Raw genomic sequence first — 19251 nt, forward strand, 5'->3', positions numbered from 1 at the left:
CAGTTCCTCATCCCTGTTTGTAGTTGGAACAGGGCTCTGGATTAGCAAATTTGGAGTGACCAGTTCCTGCTTTTGTTTGTGCTCACGGACATGAGAGTAAAGAACATGATGGTAACAACTAGTTGCCTGCCTTCTGTGTATTGATGCACATAGGAATGCCATGCTGCTTTAACCATATTCTAGGTTGGAGAGGAGAGAGAGAAGTGTTGCTGAAAATAAGCGTAATTTAAACGAGTGAGTGGAAAGTAGTGGGAGGCTGGTGGTTTATTGGAGTTGGAATTTTTTGGTGAGAGGATTATGGAAAAATCTGTTGAGCCTGGAGGTTCACGTGTTAAAACCATTCAGAATTATAACGACTTGTACATCCTCTTTGTTGGCCAATGATCTGGAGTACCTGTGAGGTTTAGCCGCCAACCTGGAATGTCCCTTTTAATGCCATCATTTTTATTGGGAACATTGGGAATAGGTCATTGTAGCTAATTGTGAACAACCGGGACAATCTTAGCAAATTTCAGGCTCCACATCATTTTTTAAAATTGTTTTATCTCTAGCAGTGTGATGGCAGCTGTGTCCCAGCTGTGTTGTGATCCATGCTGTGAATGCACTACATTTTACAATGTTTGCAGTCCAACAGGTCTTTACTCCCCCTTTCTCCGCCCCCCCCATTACCAGAGAGAAAGATTTATCAATTCGCAACCTCCTGTACTGTATTTGTGCACCATGTTACATTGGGTACTGTATTTTAGTTTGGCAAGGGTGGGAGGTGGGCTGGAAGGATTAAAAAAGATAGTTTTGAAAGTCAAACACCAATTTGCATTTATATAGCAATAAGTCATGGAATATACAAGTATTTCTCCAGCTCACACAGCACACCAGCCTGACGATAGAGGTTATTTAAACATCTCTCATTTCACCGACTTATATGTGTGGATGAGTTGCTTTTAATGGCTGAACGTGCATAAATCCTGGTAGGTATCACCTCTCATTCAACTGCAATGGTGTTTTTTAAAAAAAAAAATACAATTGACTATAAGGTACGTCATCACAACTCTAATTCTGTGCACATTGAACGTGTAGTACAGTACAAGCACACTTGAGGTTTAAGTATCTATTTAATCTGTGGTTCATCAGCAAACATTAACGTTACTGTTTTATTAATTGAATTGACTGACTGAAGAAGAAGCAGTGAAGTGCAACATGCATTACTCAATTACTGCTTGTAAAAAGGGGGCTAAACTTCTTCCAGTTGCATGGCTTGTTGGGTGATGCAGTTTCTGAGCATTGGGGAGGGTTGTCTGAAGGCTTTAAAATCATGCTAATATTTGGTCTATCAACCAGCAGAGGTTTCCTATGATGAAGAGACTTTCGGATTTCTTGAGTTAGCTGTATCAACACAGAAAAATGTATCATCTGTTAGGCATAGTTACAGGCCACAGGTACAACATGTTAAACCACCCCTACTCATGGAAACACCATTCTCAAACTACTTCCCATTCACTTACAAGAGTACTTTACGTATTCTTTTATGCCCAGCCACAAACATGTTTTCCAAGGATCAAGTGGCTCTAAATGGGCCCTTGAGCCAGCCTGAAATAAATGTTCCTGATATTGGTTTTGATGGAGCTGTTCCAGGGAAACCCCTGTGGCGGGGATGTTACTGAATGAACCCCAAGCAAGAAGCAGATCTAATCTAGAAGATTTCATGCAGGTAAACATTGACGGACGAGCTGCCAACTGTGGAGATCAGTACAGCCAACTCTCGTCCTGTTCTGACAACCATACACTTTTTAGAGGGAGTTCACTGGACGGTAGGCGGGAGGGGGGCACCCTGACTAATTTTTCCCTTCTGTAACCCAGCGGAACAGAGGTCAGATGCAGCACCTCCAGTTATAACGTGGCTGCAATGTAGCTCAGCATAGACCAGGAATTGAACCTGGCACCTTACAATATGCATGGCTCAAAATCATAGGAGAGCACAGCACAGAAGAAGGCCATTCAGCCCATCGGGTCTGTGTCAGTTGTTTTAAAGAGAAATCACACTCTGCCATTCTTTTCCCATATGCTTGAAATTTTTCTCCAAGATTTTATCTTTAAATTCCCTTCTTAAGGTTCTGGCTGAATCTGTATCCTCCATCCCATCAGTTCATCCCAAATCCTAACCTCAATGCTGGTCCTTTTGCCAATCACCTTCAATCTGTGCCCTCAGTTTAACTTCAGCCACTGGAAACAGTTTCTCTTTATTTGCTCCATCGAAACCTTTCATGATTTTAAACACCTCTACTAAATCTCTTAGCTTTCCCTGCTTTAGGGAAAACAACTGAGGAGGTTTTGTGGCGCAGTGGGTAGTGTCCCTACCTCTGGGGCAAAAGCTCTGGGTTCAAGTCCCACTTCAGGACTTGATGGCCATGGAAGATGCACTCATAAATGGCCAAACAGGTTGATGATCAACCTGTAAATCCTTCCTGATGGCAGGAGGGAAAACCAGGTGAGTTTCCTGGTCAGCCATACTGAAGAAGGCAATAGCAAACCACTGCAGTACTTTATCAAGCATAATCATGGACCAATCCAATGGAGGAGGGGGAAAAAACAGCTTCTCCATTCTATTCACATAACTGTAATCCCACATCCCTTAAACCATTCTAGTAAATCTAAGTATCCTCTTCAAAATTGTGCACCTTACTCCAGCTGTTCTACACTTGCTTTGATCTCATGAGGCCACAAAGGAAAGTGTGAATAGCACTATAAGGGTGAATGCCTATCTATTTTTGGCCAATGACAGTCAATGCCACAGTTATTAGGATTAGATCTCCTTTCTGAAAGTTGACAGCTCAAATTGTCCTCACCATTTTCTTTCTCTCTACTATTTCTTCATACAGGTCTGCATCCTTTATACAAGGTGTAAAATCATGTTCTGCCTTCTGCACATCTTCCTTTGTGTCAACGATCTCACTGGTCGGATGCTTTGGTTGCATTGGAAGGGCCTGTCTGCAATGCACACAGAGTAAAGTGCCAAAGCTCAAATTAAACTACTTCCTTATTTCTGAGTTAAGAAGGAATAAGCTCAGCATACCTAATTCCCCTTTCAGAATTTGCTGTCATTTCCCCTTTGTTGCTTGTTGGTGTACATTGGCATCATGAACTAACATTCATGAATTATGGAAAAAGCAGGTTCTAAGTTCAAATTTCTGTCAATTCTAAATGTGAAAAGTAAAGTGAAAACAGTGTTTAAAATATGCTTATTTCTTCATTATGGTGTAAAGGCCATTAGGTATTAAATTTTAAAGGGATCTTAATTTATAATTTAAGACACAAATAAAGAGATAAATGACTAATTCATCTGGGGTGGTATTGAGGGATAAATATTGGCCAGGACACCTGAGCTGCTCTTGTTCAAATAAAGTCATGTCTCGTCCACCCAAACAGGCAAGATGGGCCTCAATTTAGAACTTCATCTCAGAAGTGGCATCCCTGACAGCGCAGCACTCCCTAGGTTCTCCACTGAACTATCAGTTGAAAATATGTGCTCAGGTCTTTAGTGAAACTTGAACTCACAACGTTGGGCAACAAGGCGGCCACTGAGCTGAGCTGATGGAATCGGACAGAAAATCTTTGAACAAATTTTACTGCGATGTTAAAGGGCAAGAGATAGATTCCCCCCCAATAGCTTTATAAATATTGCAAGAGCCCTGGGGGAAGAGAGTGAAATGGAGACTGTTTTGTTGACTTGCATCACTATTGCTAATTATCGACGACTATATGGCAAAGGAAATCGGGTGTTTCCTGCAGCTCCGGATTTGGAGGATTTCCAGTCCGAGGAGGTGAAGCTGAGCTTGGGGTTGGCAGGAGAACATCAGAAATCCAACGCGTCGCTGGCTCTGCAACTGTGCCGGACATGGCTGCAGCATCATCACCGTCCAGGTGAGAAGCTGCCATCCTGACTCTGTGCACTCTTAGTAACGGACTGGAGAAGCAAACTGGATTGAAGGGCTTTAGGATTAAGATTCCTGGGAATGGTTAAATGTCTGGAATGCACTGCCTGAGAGGGTGGTGGAGGCAGGTTCAATCGAAGCATTCAGAAGGGGATTAGACTGTTACTAGAAAAGGAAGAATGTGTGGGGATACGGGGTGAAGGTGGGGGGAATGGCCCTGTGAATTATTTATTCGGAGAGCCGGCGCAAACATGATGGGCTGAATGGCCTCCTCTTGCGCTGTAACTATTCTGTGATTCTGATTCTGCGATATAGACAATTCTGTTTGCCGCTTTGGCGAAAGTTGAAGACTTTGTTATCAGATGCCCACGCTGGTCTTGACCATTGGCATCTGGACAAAAATTTGCCTCTGGGTCAGTAGAGAAGTTGAGTCTTGCCACACGACTTAGGGAAAAAGTGTTTTATTGGAATCAAGAGGTCAAGGGAGGGAACAGCCTTTCCTTACGTATAATCTCTTCTGCAATGTGGCATTGTATCTTTAAAAATAGAAGGGGCAAAGTCTGTTGCATGTGTGAAAGCTCTGTTCCCTTATCTATTGGTGAAAATATTAGGCCACTGCAGGTTGAAAAGTTGCAGTTGGTTAATCAGACATTGCAACATGTGTGTACAGTCTGTACAAAATGTTGATACACCTAAAGTTTACTCGTGCAGGGGAGTAAATATGCCCATCGACAGTCTGTTTCAAATCTTATCTGTCCAAATTTACACTGAGCACTTTGTGGGAGAGCCTTCAGCATCACTGCACATGGTTGCGGCTGAAAATATATATTTATTGCAAGTTCAATCTTTGAGAAAAGTTAAACCGGACGGAGATTTTTCATCTGCTTTTTTATTTTGCTGTAAAGCTGGGTGACTGGTATAGTGGGAAGAGGTTACAAATCATTTGACTTAATGTTACTACTGTAGGGAGGCTACTGATCGGGCTCATGAATACCAGAGACCAGGCCAGTTCAGTGCTCCCTCCCAGTTATAAATGGGGTTGGAAGGGCTGGTCGCATGACCAATAATTCAAAAAATTTTAAGATACAAATCCAACCACCAACTAACTATAAATGAATGTCGCCTTTAAAGATTCAGAAATTTGTTGTGTTGGGATATGGATCAGTGAGTGTTTTGATGTTCTATGTTTGGGGATTTTTGGGGGATCGAGGAGACTGGACATGGAGATGTCGTGCAGTTCTTTTTAACCCAGACTGGTTTATCTATAGATTGAAGCCAGCGCTGTTGTTCCAAGTTAAATTCTCTTGGGTGAAAGACCACTGCAGCCCAAGTATGTTTGCTTTGGGTTACCCTTCTGTGTTGACCGTCCTTATTGTCCTGAGTTGCCGTCTTGATTTCAGTGCCAAGGAACACGCAAGTTGTTACCGTGGACAGTGTCGCTTTCTTTTCCATCAAATTTCACATGAAAATTTTGCACGATCCAAGGACTATTTGGGGATTTGGTACAGAGGGTGGTAATTTGGTTGGGGGGTGGGGGGGGGGAGGTAGCGTGCCCATTGCAGCTACAACATGCAATCTCTGTTTAAGTTACAGTCCCTCATTGAGATCACCCCTTCTTTCTTCTGGGTGAAAACAGGGCATTGAGATCCCCCTAACAATCAGAGCCCACCCTGCCACACAGCCTCACCCACTTCATTGACCAATCGCTGGCAGCTTAGGGTCACATGGCTCCTGCTTTGAACCCAGATGGTCATTAATATTTAGGGTATTCCTTTAGGGAACTAGTTTCATGAACCGGGGACATTGTTTGCCTGGGGGTTCAGTGTCTGATCCAGGGACTGCCCCCAGAAAATGGGGATGTGTGGTCACCCTGGCCTAGAAGGAGTTAGGGTAAGCATGCAGGGAAAATCCAATAGGAAGTCTTGAAGCAGGTTGGGTCCAATTTGAAACATTTAGTGCAATCAATAATGAAGGAAAGCTCATTAGAACAGGGAATTGCTAGTTTGATGAAAATGTGGAAAAGGCTAAGAAACACAACGCACTTAATGATAGAACACCATCAAGTGACTGATGGAATCTAATATCTGTACATAAAGGAAGGGAAGGGGAGAGTGACGCCTTGTTTATTTCCCTTATTATCTGGCAGGGAGTGATGTCAGTGGTTTGCAGTTTGCCAAAAGGAAATTAGAACGTGAGAGGAATTCTCTGAATTGTTTGAGCCAGCATTCTTACTCCCAGCATGAATGACCTTATCCTATACAAGATGTAAACAATGCTTACAAACCAGGTAATGAAATTATGACAGCTACTGTGGGCACTGTAGTGATTACGCACGGCCTTGGTTTAGCAACACAGAGCTTGTGAGTTCAAATCCCACAGCGGCCAGTGAAATCTGATAACTGTGGGATAGCACCAGAAAATGATTGTGAAAACTGCCAGGTTGTTGTAAAAACCCAAATGGTTCACTACTCCTTCAGGGATGGGAGCTTGATCTCTCCCTGCGAGCCCACTCCCATTCTTTGCCCATTATTCTTAAAGTTTCTGGGAAAGTGGATGTGAAAGTGGAGCACAATTTAATAAAAAATCTCCACGCTTGTTTGATTAGGGATCAGGCTGACACTTCGCGAATAAAAATCCATACAAACAATCAATTTGAATCAGCGACGAAGGTTTATAAAAGATGTCATTTGACGTTGTCCCCACGGCATGGCCTAATTGAGGAAGATACGAGATGACAGTTGGGAATAGGTAACCATGAAATGTCTTTAACTGAGAAACCTGGACCAGGCCTCATAATGCAGGGCAGGTTGAAAAATATCGAGAGGAGGCCAAGGTAAATCAAGGAGTGACTAGGTGACCCCAAGCTTGGATTTCAGAAGCCTAAAGATTGTTGGGTGAATAGCAGACTGAGAGAGGTGAGGAGTTCAGGATACTGAGAAAGGTTGAACTTTCGAAAGAAATGATTCCAACACAATGACTCACAGAACAGTGTATTCCGAATTTTGGAATAACTTTAACTTGTAACCACAATGAAACCTGAGTTTTACCTTTCTTGAAGCATTTTCATGACATAAGATGCATGAGGATGGAGGCTAGCATTTAACTTTGCTCTTGCAGATTCCAGAACCTTACTGGCCAAAATCTCCTCTCTGGATTTTCCAGGGAAGAGGTGTGTTAGAAGTGGAATGACCTAAACAGAAGAGAATTGTAGAGAGGGAATAATCCAATTACCACCATAAATTCATAAGGATAGATTCAAACAAATAGAGAGCATTAACCAAGATTTAACTTTACACATATCTGCATTACTGCAGTCAATGGAATCTCCTAATGTGAGTGAAGAACACATCTAAACACCCAGTTCAAGAAATAATTTACTGGAATTATTTTAAACATCCAGAATCAGAATTGTGATCTATTGGATATTAAAGAATCTCCATATTGGATATTTTAAAAAATCCTCAGGCAAGCTTTCACTCCCATGAACCAACATGATCTTATGTGTCGAGTATCTTATTGTTCTATGATTTTTTTCTGTGCAGTTGGCTAAATACAGCGTCACCTCTGAGAGAGGGTAGAGTATATATATCCGTGATCTAGTGTGGTATATAGATTCTGCTTCAAAGGGAGCGTCTGACATAGGTAAAGGAGGAGGTCGCTCGGTCCATAGAGCCTGCTCCTCCATTTAGGTTAGGCATGGCATCTCTTCCCTTTTTTAATTATATTTGCTCCTATCCTTTCATAGGGACATAGGAACATATAGGGGCAGGAGTAGGCCATTCGGCCCCTTGAGACTGCTGCGCCATTTAACTAGATCATAGCTGATCTTCTACCCCAACGCCATCTTCCCGCCCTCTCCCCATATCCCTTAATGTCATTGGTTTCTAGGAACCTATCGACATCTGCTTCGAACATACTCAAAGGTGACCCAACCTCCACAGCCCTCTGGGGTAGAGAATTCCAAAGACTAACCACCCTCTGACTGAAGAATTTCCTCCTCATCTCAGTCCTAAATGGCCTACCTCGTCATAGCATTACTTCCTAAGTAAGTATCAGTGCTCCTCCTTAAAATGCCTCAACTGGACTATACATCCGTAAGCTTCTGAGGACGTGTGTTTCACGTTCTCACAGCCCTTTGTATGAAGCAGTTTTTCCAGGATTAATTTTTAAACTCTGACCTCTGTTTGTTAAGATTGCTGCACACATGATGGAAGACACAAAGACAAGAGAAATAATTAATATTGACCTGTAGGCTATTAATCATTCATCAGCATCTATTGTTACACCAGCGGGTCCTGCAAGCCACTCTTTCGTGTTTTGACTGTGCAAGAAGGTATATGAATTGCTTAGCCATTTTCTGGGAGACGAGCCTGATAGCTGCAAAACCTAAAACAAAAACAGAAAATGCTGGAAAAACTCAGCAGGTCTGACAGCATCTGCGGAGAGAGAAAAACGAAGTTAATGTTTCGCGTCCGTATGACTCTTCTTCAAAAGCTGAAGAGAAGTGGAAATGTGATGAAATTTATGCTATTTAAGGGGGTGGGGCAGGCGGAGCTGGATTGAAGGCCAGCGACAGGTGGGGACAAAGGAGGGATTGGCAAAGATGTCATGAACTAAAGGACAAAGGGATTGTTAATGGTAGCGGTTAGTGCTTAAAAAGGTGCTAATAGTGGCGTAAAGGTAAGAAAGCAGAATGTGATTATAGCAGAACAAGGATAGCATTGTGTGAAAGAACAGCATGGAACAAGTGACAGATGGCCTTGTGGAGGATGGGGTGGGAGGAGGGAGAAGTGGTGGGAAAAAAAGGTTAGAAAATGGGATAAAAAAGGGGATAAAACTTACGGATAAATGAATAAAAGTAAAAATAAAACAAGTGGATAAAAAATAAAAAAAATGAATGTAGAAGGGGATTAAAAAAAAGGGGTGAGGATGGAGGGGAGAGTTCATGGTCTGAAGTTGTTGAACTCAATGTTAAGTCCAGAAGGCTGTAAGGTGCCTAATCGGAAGACGAGTCATACGGACTCGAAACATTAACTTTGTTTTTCTCTCTCCACAGATGCCATTGGACTGCTGAGTTTTTCCAGCATTTTCTGTTTTTGTTTCAGATTTCCAGCATCCGCAGCATTTTGCTTTTACCTGCAAAATCTAATTTGATTAATTTGTCAATACAAGAAGTGTTTTACTATGGGTCAACTCTGATTATTTGCAAACAATATCTATCCTCGTGTATATCATAAGGAAAGATAAGAATATAATCCAGGAAACTAACAAAATACACCTTTGTTGTACTTCATCTTGATGAAAAGAACGGCTAAGGGGTCAGTGACTTATTTGTCTTAACCTTGATTCCAATAGTTGTATGGCAGTACAGGACTTGAGTATTACAGAAAAAAAGAGACATGCTGTCGAAGCCTCTCATCTTGGGCTCATCAGGACAGTTTGCAAGAATACCAACAAAAAGGGAACAACAATTTATACTGCATGAGAAGACAGTGCTGATTGGTTGGCAAGTGGACTCTGATTGGTAGAATGCACCAGGGAACAGTTAATTTGCATTCTCCATGACAATGCCTCTATCAATCAGAGTCCATTTGCTAACGAATCAGCACTCTCTTCTCATGCAGTATAAATTGTTGTTCCCTTTACTATCGGTATTCTTACGAACTGTCCTGATGAGTGCAAGACAAAAAGCTTCAACAGCGTGTTTCTTTTTTCAGCGATATTCAAACCTTGATTCTGTTAATTTTCTTCACAATGGACACGATTCAAAGTTTTCCATTGCTGCCTAGTGTTATTTACTGTTGGTTGAATATAGCTTATTTTTCGTTCCTGGGATATGAGTGTCACTGGCAAGGCCAATATTTATTTCCCATCCCTAACTGCCAATGAACTGAGTGACTTGCTAGACTATTTCATGGGGCAGTTAAGAGTCAACGACTTTGCTGTTGGCCTGTTGTCACGGAGGCTACACATGGGTAAAAGGAAGACAGAATTCCTTTCCTTAAGGTCATTCGTGAACCAGGTGGGTTTTTATGACAACCTTGTAGTTCCATAATTATCATTAATTTTATTTTATTACTGATTTATCAACTAATTGGATTTAGATTCCCCTGGTTGAAAAATAAGGGGTCTACCATTTAAGACAGAGATGAGAAGAATTTTTTTTCTGTCGGAGGGTCTCTTCTCCAAAGAGCAGTGGAGGCAGGGTCAATGATATTTTTAAGGCAGAGATAGACAGATTCTTGATTAACAAGGGAGTCAAAGGTTAACAGGGATAGGCAGAATGTGGAGTTGAGGCCCCCATCAGATCAACCATGATCTAATTGAATGACGAAGCAGGTTCAAGGGGCCGAATGGCCTACTCCTGCTCCCAGCTCGTACATTTGTACGGTCATATGCTGTGATGGGATTTGAACTCTAGTCTCCTGAATTACTAGTTCAGTGACATTACCACTATGTTGCTGTTGGAGAGTACGGTGGTGTACTATACTATTTTTGGTACATACATTAATGGTAAAACTGGTCAATTGTTTATCCTGCAGCCTGATACTCCATATAGATTACATATTGGTCAGAGTTTTGGGTTACAGGGAGAAGCTTGCCATTGGAAGTTAACTTTTGCATTGGTTATAAGACCAAAGGATCTGCAACAAGCTAAATAGTTAAATAAATAAAATACTAACTCTAATTATAGTGTGTACTTCGCATTTTTCCAAGTAAAGCACAAGAGATACATAAAGTTTGTAACAATAGTAAACTATTTACCAGACATAGGACCTAGGAGCAGGAGCAGGAGTAGGCCATTCAGCCCTTCAAGCCTGCTCCACGATTCGATAAGATCGTGGCTGATCTGAGTGTGGTCTCAACTCCACTTTCCTGTCTGCCCCCCATAACCTCTGACTCCCTTTGTCTATCAAAAATCCATCTAACTCAGCCTTGAATAAATTCATGACCCAGGCGCCATTCATTTCTGGAGATGGAGTGCCACATACTAACGAACCTCTGAGAGAAAAAAATTCTCCTCATCTCCATCTTATTCTTAAGCTGTGTCCCCTGGTTCTAGTCTCATTATAATCAAATTAGCTCCTATTGATTGAGAGTACAAACTAACCATATTTATTGCTATCATGGTGTCCTTTTTTATTAGTAAGAATGCTGTACTTTACAATGTTGCAGGAGTTTCAATATGACATGAATAAATGATGAAAACTACAAAAACCAATGTGATTATTAGGGATAAAGTCTTACATTAATACAGTGTCTTATCATGTCTCCAAGAAGGTCCCAAAGGTCTTCACAGGAAGCCCAGTCCGTTTGTTACGCAGCCAATTTGCAGACAGCAAGATCTTTTAAAGAAAAATTGCTACGGTATCTTGAATATCTACCTTAAAGTACAGAAAAGGTCTGTACAGTTTAATGCAAAAGCAAAGTACTGCGGATGCTAGAAACCTGATCCACAGTATTGAGCTTTTGGATTAGTGTTTAATTCAGCTAATGTTACTATGGGCTGAATTTTCACCTTGGCCATGCAAGCGCACAAGCGTGAAAAATAGCGGGCAGTGACGTTGGGTAAGCGTCCTAATGTCATCGTGTGATATTTCGGTCGGCGGGCGCACGCGGGAGTCCACAGCGTGCCCGCTAACAATTAAGAGGGCTGTTAAGCCTATTAATCGATTACTTGACTAGAATTTTTCCCTACCCGTCCAACCTTAGGGTTGGCGGACGGGCGGGCGCACAGGCCAACGGCCTTTCGATTTTTGAGGAAGCCTCATCCACGGGTGGGATGAGGTTCCCGATGTTAATTAAAACCAAAATAAAAGTTTTCGGGGCTCATTTGCAACGTGTTCCTGCTCATGGGACACGAGGGGACATGTTTTTTTCTTATTTTTTTTAAAAAAAACTTTATTTTTAAAATGTGGAAAATCTTCAACTCCCTGAGGCAGCTCTGAGCCTTCAAGGGAGCTTTCTGGGAGTGCACCCCGCGCGCGCATGCGCCGACTCGCGCGCTCGCCCTCCACCCGCCCCCGCGCGCGCATGCGCCGACTCGTGCGCTCGCCCTCCTCCCGCCCCCGCGCGCGCGCATGCGCCGACTCGTGCGCTCGCGCCCCCCCCCCCCCCCCCCGCGCAGGCAGCGCTGAGCGTTTCAGCGCGCGATTCACGCTGGCTGGCTGGCTGGCCGGCCGCTGATTGGCCAGCTAGCATGAAATTGCGGTTGGGGCCCGATCTCTGGTGACGGACGGACCGACCGTTACGCGGCCGCTCCCGGGCCTGCCCGCTGCGCGCGTGCGCGCCCGCCCGACAAGGGGGGAAAATCCTCTCCTCTGATAGATTAGATCTGACCTGATTTTTTTTTTACCTCCTTATTTCTTATATCCAACAGCAGTGACATGATTGCATCTTCCTGGGAGCCAGTCTCATATTGCAGCACTGCTCGTGTTTTAGCCCTGTGGAGGTAGTACTGGGACACATGTGGATTGCTCTCAATGGCACTGGTAAATTGCCTCTCAGCCTGCTGATAGTTCCTGATTCCAAGAGAAAAAGGAAGGGAAGTTTAATCAGTTTAAAACAAGATGCCTGGTGCAGGGATCTTTAATCATGTTCCAATATGCAGAGAAATGTTCAGCAACGTGAGGAGAAATGGAACATTGTTTTTGCCTTCACACAGTAGCACAGCCCTGCAAGACAGCAGAGACCAACCCACACCACCGGCCAGGGGCAACTTCCCGTGTGGCACTTGTGGCAGACTTTGCCTTTCCAGGATCTGCTTGTTCAGCCATCAAAAGAAGTGCGGTCCATGATCTCATCTGACCTCAACGAAGTTCTGAGGCTGCATTCCCCTCATCTCTCACAGATGTGGGGGGTGGGGGGGGGGAGATGCCAACCACAGGAGCACCGAGCAGCATCCAATTTCAAACAACGTTCTGACCCTTTTGCAGTTTCTCAGAAACATGCACGGTTCCTAACTGTTGCACTTCATGATTTTCTATTGTGAGTGAGATTACTGAATTAACATCAGCAAGAGCACAATTTGAAGCAGTTCACATTGTAACGCTGGAGATGGGACTGCAACTCTTGAGAGACCTGATCACTGTTATTGCCTATAGCAAAGCTGGCACATATTCTTTTAAAAAGCTATAAAAGCTTACATAAACCCCATCTGATATGCTGCTGCCATCAAATGCTGATTTCTCCTGGTGAAATTTAGTTTGTAATATACTCCTGTTCTTTAACTCCAGATATGGTAACATCCCCACAAAACCTGATTCTTTAATTTGTTACAAATACACTAAACTCACAGGGAAAGGCAAAAAAATAAGTATGCCGTAGAGAAAAAGTGTATTCCTGAGGTAACTGCCAACATGGGACTGATCGATATACATAGGAAGCAGCTGGAGATTGCACCTTATTGTCACTAGCAGCAACCTGATCACTATGTGCACAGGAGGGACATTCATCATTTGTTGAAGGGAAAATGTAACTACCCGTTCTGATGTTCCATCAGTCCTTTCTTGTTATTTATTGCAGCGACACGGATTCGGATACGCCAGTCATCAGGGTCCAGCTCAAGAGCTTGCTCGTAGTCTAATAACGCAAAGTCCAGGTTACACTGCTTGAGGAAACAATCTGAATGAAAAGTAAACCAGACATCTCATCAAGGAAAGAAGCTCAACACAATTAAGTGACACTCACCTTGATATCTGCATGCGCATGTTTATAAGCATTCTGCTTTCTGTTCAAGGATACAACAACAACAACTTATATTTATATAGTGCCCTTAATGTGATGAAACATCCCGAGGCACTTCACAGGGGCCTCATAAAACAAAATATGACACCCAGCCACATAAGGAGCCATTGGGTCAAATGACCAAAAGCTTGGTCAAAGAGGTAGGTTTTAAGAAGTGTCTTAAAGGAGGAAAGCGAGGTAGAGAGGCGGAGAGGTGTCGGGAGGGAATTTCAAAGCTTGGGGCCTGGACAACTAAAGACATGGCCACCAATGGTGGAGCAATTATGATTGGTAATACACAAAAGGCCAGAATTAGAGGAGCACAGATATCTCGGAGGCTTGTGAGGTTGGAGGCGATTACAGAACTAGGGAGGGGCGAGGCCATAGAGGGATTTGAAAATGAGGACGAGAATTTTAAAATCATATAAAAAATTGTGTTTAACAGATTATTTTTATTTATTTATGCATATATCCATTCATCTGGCTGTGCAATATTTTTTGATTAATTTAATAGCAAATGGGAAGAAAACACTGAATCAACTCCCAATTTATGCCGTTATTTGTGGAGGCAATAGAAACACATTTTTAAAGGGAAATTGTCAGGTGATGTAATTTCATCATACCAATTATGGTTACCAGAGACTTATGACCAGCAGTTGCCATGGACTAATGACAGGAGCGATTTATTAGCCACATTGTTTGTGTGGGCCTTGTTTTCACAGAAACATGTGCATGGTTACCAGAGCCTAAGGGCAGTGGTTACCACGGGGAAATTACAGGAAACTCTTCAATCTCTTTTGTTCCCATGAACCAATCACAGATGCTTAAAATATTGTCACTCAAAAAAGTCACATGGTCACTTTTGTCCATTCAGGTTGCTAGAAAGCGACTGAGTATTTGGAACTGTCAGTTAGAATCATAGAATTTTGCAGCACAGGGTGAGCCTATTGAGCCCATCACGTTTATGCTAACACGCCTAAGGACTTAATTAAAACAACACGTGCTGGGAAAACCCAGCAGGTCAGGCAACATCTGTGGAGAGAAACAGAGTTAACTTTTCAGGTCGATGATCTTTCACCAGAACTGAAGGAAAGGTAAAAGGTTTTTAAGCTGGTGGAAGGCGGGGAGGGGGCAGGAAGAACAAAGGAGAAGGTCTGTGATAGGGTGGAGGGCAAGGGAGATTAAATAACAAAATATTTCATAGTGCAACAGACAAAGAGAAGGGCAACGAGTATAGTAATGAAACAAAATTGTGTCCAAATGAGGCATGAATGGCTACTTAAAATATGAATGCAACATGAAGAGATAAAGAAAGATATAAGACCAGACCAATCCAGCAAAAAGGAAAAAAAACAAGAGACGAAAAGAAAATACACAGAACAAGATGGAGGCAGCGGTTAGGATCTAAAGTTGTTGAACTCAATGTTGAGTCCAGAAGGCTGTAGCGTGCCGAGTTGAAAAAAAATGTGCCATTTCTCGAGCTTGCATTGGGCTTGACTGGAACACTAACACTCCGTGGGCGGAAAGGTCGGCATGGAAGCAAGCTGGAGAATGAAAATGATAAGCAACCGGAAGCTTGGGGTCATGCTAGCCGGACTGAATGGAAGTTTTCCGCAAAGCAATCACCCAGTCTGTGCTGGATCTCCCCAATGTAGAGGAGACCACATTGTGAGCAGCGAATACAGTATACTAAATTGAAAGAAGTCCAAGTAACTCGCTGTTTCACTTGGAAGGGAGGGGGTGTTGGGGTGGCTGAACAGTGGAGTAGGGTGTCGCAGAGAGAGCTGTCCCTATGGAATGCTGACAGGGTAAGGCCCGGGAAGATGTGTTTGGTGATGGCATCACACTGGAACTGGTGGAAAAGGGGGATGATCCACTGAATACGGAGGCGGGTGGGGATGATGGTGGAAGATGAAGACAAGGTTCTGGGAGGGAGGGGGAGGGTTGCGAGCAGACGTGTGTGAAATGGATCAGACACGTTGGGTGGCCCCGTCAACCACAATGGATGGGAATCCTCGGTTGAGGAAAAAGGAATACATGTTGGTGTGGAAAGTTGCATCATCAGAACAAATGCAACAGAGACGGAGAAACTGGGAGAATGGAACAGAGTCCTTACAGGAAGCAGGGTGTGAGGAAGTGTAGTTGAAGTAGATTTGGGCACCAGAGGGTTTGTAGCGAATATTAGTAGATAGCCTATCTCCATAAATGGAGACAGAGAAGTCGAGGAAGGGAAGGGAAGAGTAAGAGATGGACTAGATGAAGGTGAGAGAAGGGTGAGAATTGGAAATGAAGTCAATGAAATCTTCCTGTTCCTGTCGGTGCAGGAGCTGGCACTAACACAGTTGTCAATGTACCTGGAAAAGAGCTGACGGGAGGGGGAAGAGTGGCACTGGAATAATGAATGTTCCCCATATCCCACACAACTAAGACCCATGCAGGTACCCATAGCAAGGGTACCCATAGCAACACCGTTTATTTGGAAGAAGTGAGTGGAGTTGATGGAGAAGTTGTTCAGATAGAGAACAAGCTCAGCCAGGCGGAGGAGGGTGGTCATGGATGGGGACTGGTTGGGCCTCTGTTCAGAGAAGAAGCAGAAAGCTCTGAGACCATCCTGATGGGGAATGGAGGTTTAAAGGGAATGGACGTCCATAGTGAAGAGGAGGTGGTTGGGGCTAGGAAACTGGAGGGCAACAGAGGAGACTCGGGTAGTAGGAAGAAACTGTGCAAGGGGAGAAAAAATGGAGTTGAGATAGGAAGAAATAAGTTCAGTGGGGCAGGAACAGGCTGAAACAATGGGTTGACCAGGGCAGTCTTGTTTATGGATCTTGGGAGGATGGTAGAAGCGGTCTGTTCGGGGTTGGGGAACTTTGAAGTTGGAGAGAATTGAGGGAAGATCTCCAGGGGATAAGAGGTCAGTGACGGTCCTGAACACAATGGCTTGCTGCTTGATATTGGGGTCATGGTCCAGAGGGAGGTAAGAGTGAGTGTCAGAGAATTGGTATTCAGGCTCTGCTAGGTAGAGGTCAGTACACCAGACAACAGTGCCACCTTTGTAGCGGGTTTGATGATGATGTTAGGGTTGGACTGAGAGATTGGACTGCAGCAGGTTCAGAGGGAAATAGAGTGAGTGAGACGAGCATAGACATTGAGATGGCCAATGCCATACCAGCAATTCTCAATTAAAATATCTAGAGAGGATAAGAAGCCAGAGGGTGTAGTATAAGGGTGTTTGAGTTAGTAAGGGTTAATGCAGCACTGGGGAAATAGTACCACTTACATTATGATGTAGAGAGTCACATGATGGTAGACTATCCATGGAGAGAGAGTCTGAGAGAAGTTGGCATGAAGATAGCACCTCGTTAGGGCTATACCTTGGAGATATGTATGTATATGGTTGTGTGTTAACAATAAATAGTTTGTGTTCAACCATACAAGCCTCCAGACCTCTTAGTGAGACACCAAACAACCCTACAACATGGTGGCAGCGTGAAGGACCCCGAAATCCCCAAGGAGGCGAAAGACCCTAAAATTCCAGGGAATTGAAAAGTAAAGAAACTACAGCCTGACTTGAGCGAAGTACATCTAAATCGGAGACACAGCTGGAGTTCACCTAAAAAAGATCTATTACAGACATGGAGGCTGAAGGGCAGAAGAAAAATCCACTGTGCAGCTGAAAAAGATTCCACCAGAGCATCGCCAAACCTGATCGAATGTAGAGTGAAAGGACCTAGCCAGATCACAAAAGGGTGAGCAAAATTCACTAAAAAGCTGAACTAACTTTTAAAAAGAATCAGGGCACTAATCAGGCAGAGCACACCGATTGTTTAACTAGCACAGCTGGAAGAACACTGCAACCCAGGTCTGGAGTTGGCACTATGCCATGTGGCGGCCGAGCTCGAATGAATGAAAACAAAAAATTTTTAAACAGAAGGCAGAGCAAAAATATTGCCTTCAATTCAATTTCCCAAACTTAGTGAAGTAAATCGCTGGCCAAATTTATTAGTTTAAAAGGTTTCCTTCAGAATTGCAAAATTTTAAAGATAGCTCTGAGGTCACAACGCGAGCCTACCCAAACCTAACAAGCGTGTGAAGAAGAGAAAAAAATGGTCACTGTGGTGCCATCTTGGGGAAAAAAATTAAAGCTGTACTCCCCTGTTATAAAAAACAGCCACAGGTAGTAAATCAAAACTACAAGACCAATTTGAGCTCATGCAAGTGCCAAACCAAATACAAAATTGGGCATCATGGAGAAGAAATCTTTTAGATTACAGAAGTACATCAGGATTGAGTCGGAAATCAGAGGAAGTGCAAATGAATACGTTTGTGTACTTATTTGGTGAAATTGCTGACAAGGTGATCATAAGACAAGGTTTAGATGAATCCTCAATCACATTTGGTGAGGTATTAAAAATGTTGTGGAGAACGCAGACCTTAAAAAAAAGGATATAACACCCCCCCCAAGAAAGCAGGAAAAGGGCAAGGAGACCCCAGAGCAAGGGAGACGATACCCAAGCATAACACAAAATGGTGGGCGGGGACGGGGCCGTAAGATGCGGCGGGGCCGTTATAAATGCCATTGACGACAGCGGGAATGTAAAATCCCGCTGTTGTAAAATTCTGCCCATAGGATTTCATATTTTTTATCAATGGCCAGGATTTCCCGACCCCGTTGTGGCGGACCCACAGCGGGAGATTTGGCGGCCCAGCCAAAAGTCCATCGACCTCTGGCGGGAACGGACGATCCTGGCGGCGGGCGAGACCGGAGAAACCCGCCCAATGTGTCCTCCCACTTTTAACGGCTGTGTATCTGAGCCCTTATGTCTACCCTGCAACTTTTAAAGTTTCGCCATCTAGTGTTTACTTATTTTCTCTCCTTATTCCTTCTCCCAAAATATAACATCTCACGTTCCCCTGCATTAATTTTAACCTGATCTCGTCACCTTGCTCCTGATGTTGCTTATTGTCCATTTCAGAGAGAGGGTGAAAGAGATGAGAGGGGATAAGGGAGAGATGTAAAAATTGATCTTGGAGGAGGGGAAGGGGGGAGAAAATAACATTTTGACAGGTGGCATTTGGTTTCTGATATTCCCAGCAACCGCTAAAATCACGAATGGAAATATCAAGCTCCTTACAACAAGATGATAAATCAGAGTTTGTTCTTTAACTTAACTCTGTCTCTTGATTGGACAGTTTAATATATTCTGAAGCAGTTAGTGGAAGCTCTGCAGATGCAGATCCCTGTGAACCATACTCTTCCCTATGCGCAAGTGTCATCTGGAACGTAACAGGAATAATCCTTACCCCCTCGGTTAATGTACAATCCCTTTTGCTGCTTCTCTCCCTTAATACTCAGGTTTAAGAGAAGAATCGCCTCCTCGATAAACCCTTTGTGGTAGCAGTGCACTGCAAAGTCATTGTATGTCAGAAGGAGTTGTCTCTGAGTCTCCAAGCGGGTGTCACTCTGCTCCGCATTGCTTATTATGTCCAAGACGAAGAGGTAGTCATCAATAGCTGCATCAAAATTCTTGACTCTTCTATACAGGGTCCCCCTGAAGATTAGAAGAAGAATAGAATTAAGAATGGCACAGTGCAGAGG

At 43.4% G+C, this 19251-nt stretch overlaps 1 protein-coding gene across 5 annotated transcripts in view; it reads right to left on the minus strand.

Annotated features, from left to right (window-relative positions):
• Positions 1-1093: 1093 nt before the first annotated feature.
• Positions 1094-19251, minus strand: part of LOC144685457 (tetratricopeptide repeat protein 16-like) — a 39878-nt gene continuing 21720 nt past the window's right edge. For 3 of the 5 annotated variants that reach the window (XM_078549979.1, XM_078549981.1, XM_078549980.1), the window contains 6 exons: positions 18957-19204; positions 13412-13553; positions 12286-12451; positions 6977-7119; positions 2844-2985; positions 1094-1383 (listed from right to left, as the gene is read on the minus strand). In XM_078549979.1, coding sequence (XP_078406105.1) covers positions 1207-1383; positions 2844-2985; positions 6977-7119; positions 12286-12451; positions 13412-13553; positions 18957-19204 — 1018 coding nt within the window. In that variant the 3' untranslated portion in view covers positions 1094-1206. Of the gene's footprint in view, positions 1384-2843; positions 2986-6976; positions 7120-8865; positions 9075-12285; positions 12452-13411; positions 13554-18956; positions 19205-19251 lie in introns of those variants that run through there. The other 2 variants (XM_078549983.1, XM_078549982.1) reach the window with 2 other exon arrangements.

Source organism: Cetorhinus maximus, chromosome 10, assembly GCF_964194155.1.
Source record: "Cetorhinus maximus chromosome 10, sCetMax3.hap1.1, whole genome shotgun sequence".
Lineage (NCBI taxonomy): Eukaryota > Metazoa > Chordata > Chondrichthyes > Lamniformes > Cetorhinidae > Cetorhinus > Cetorhinus maximus.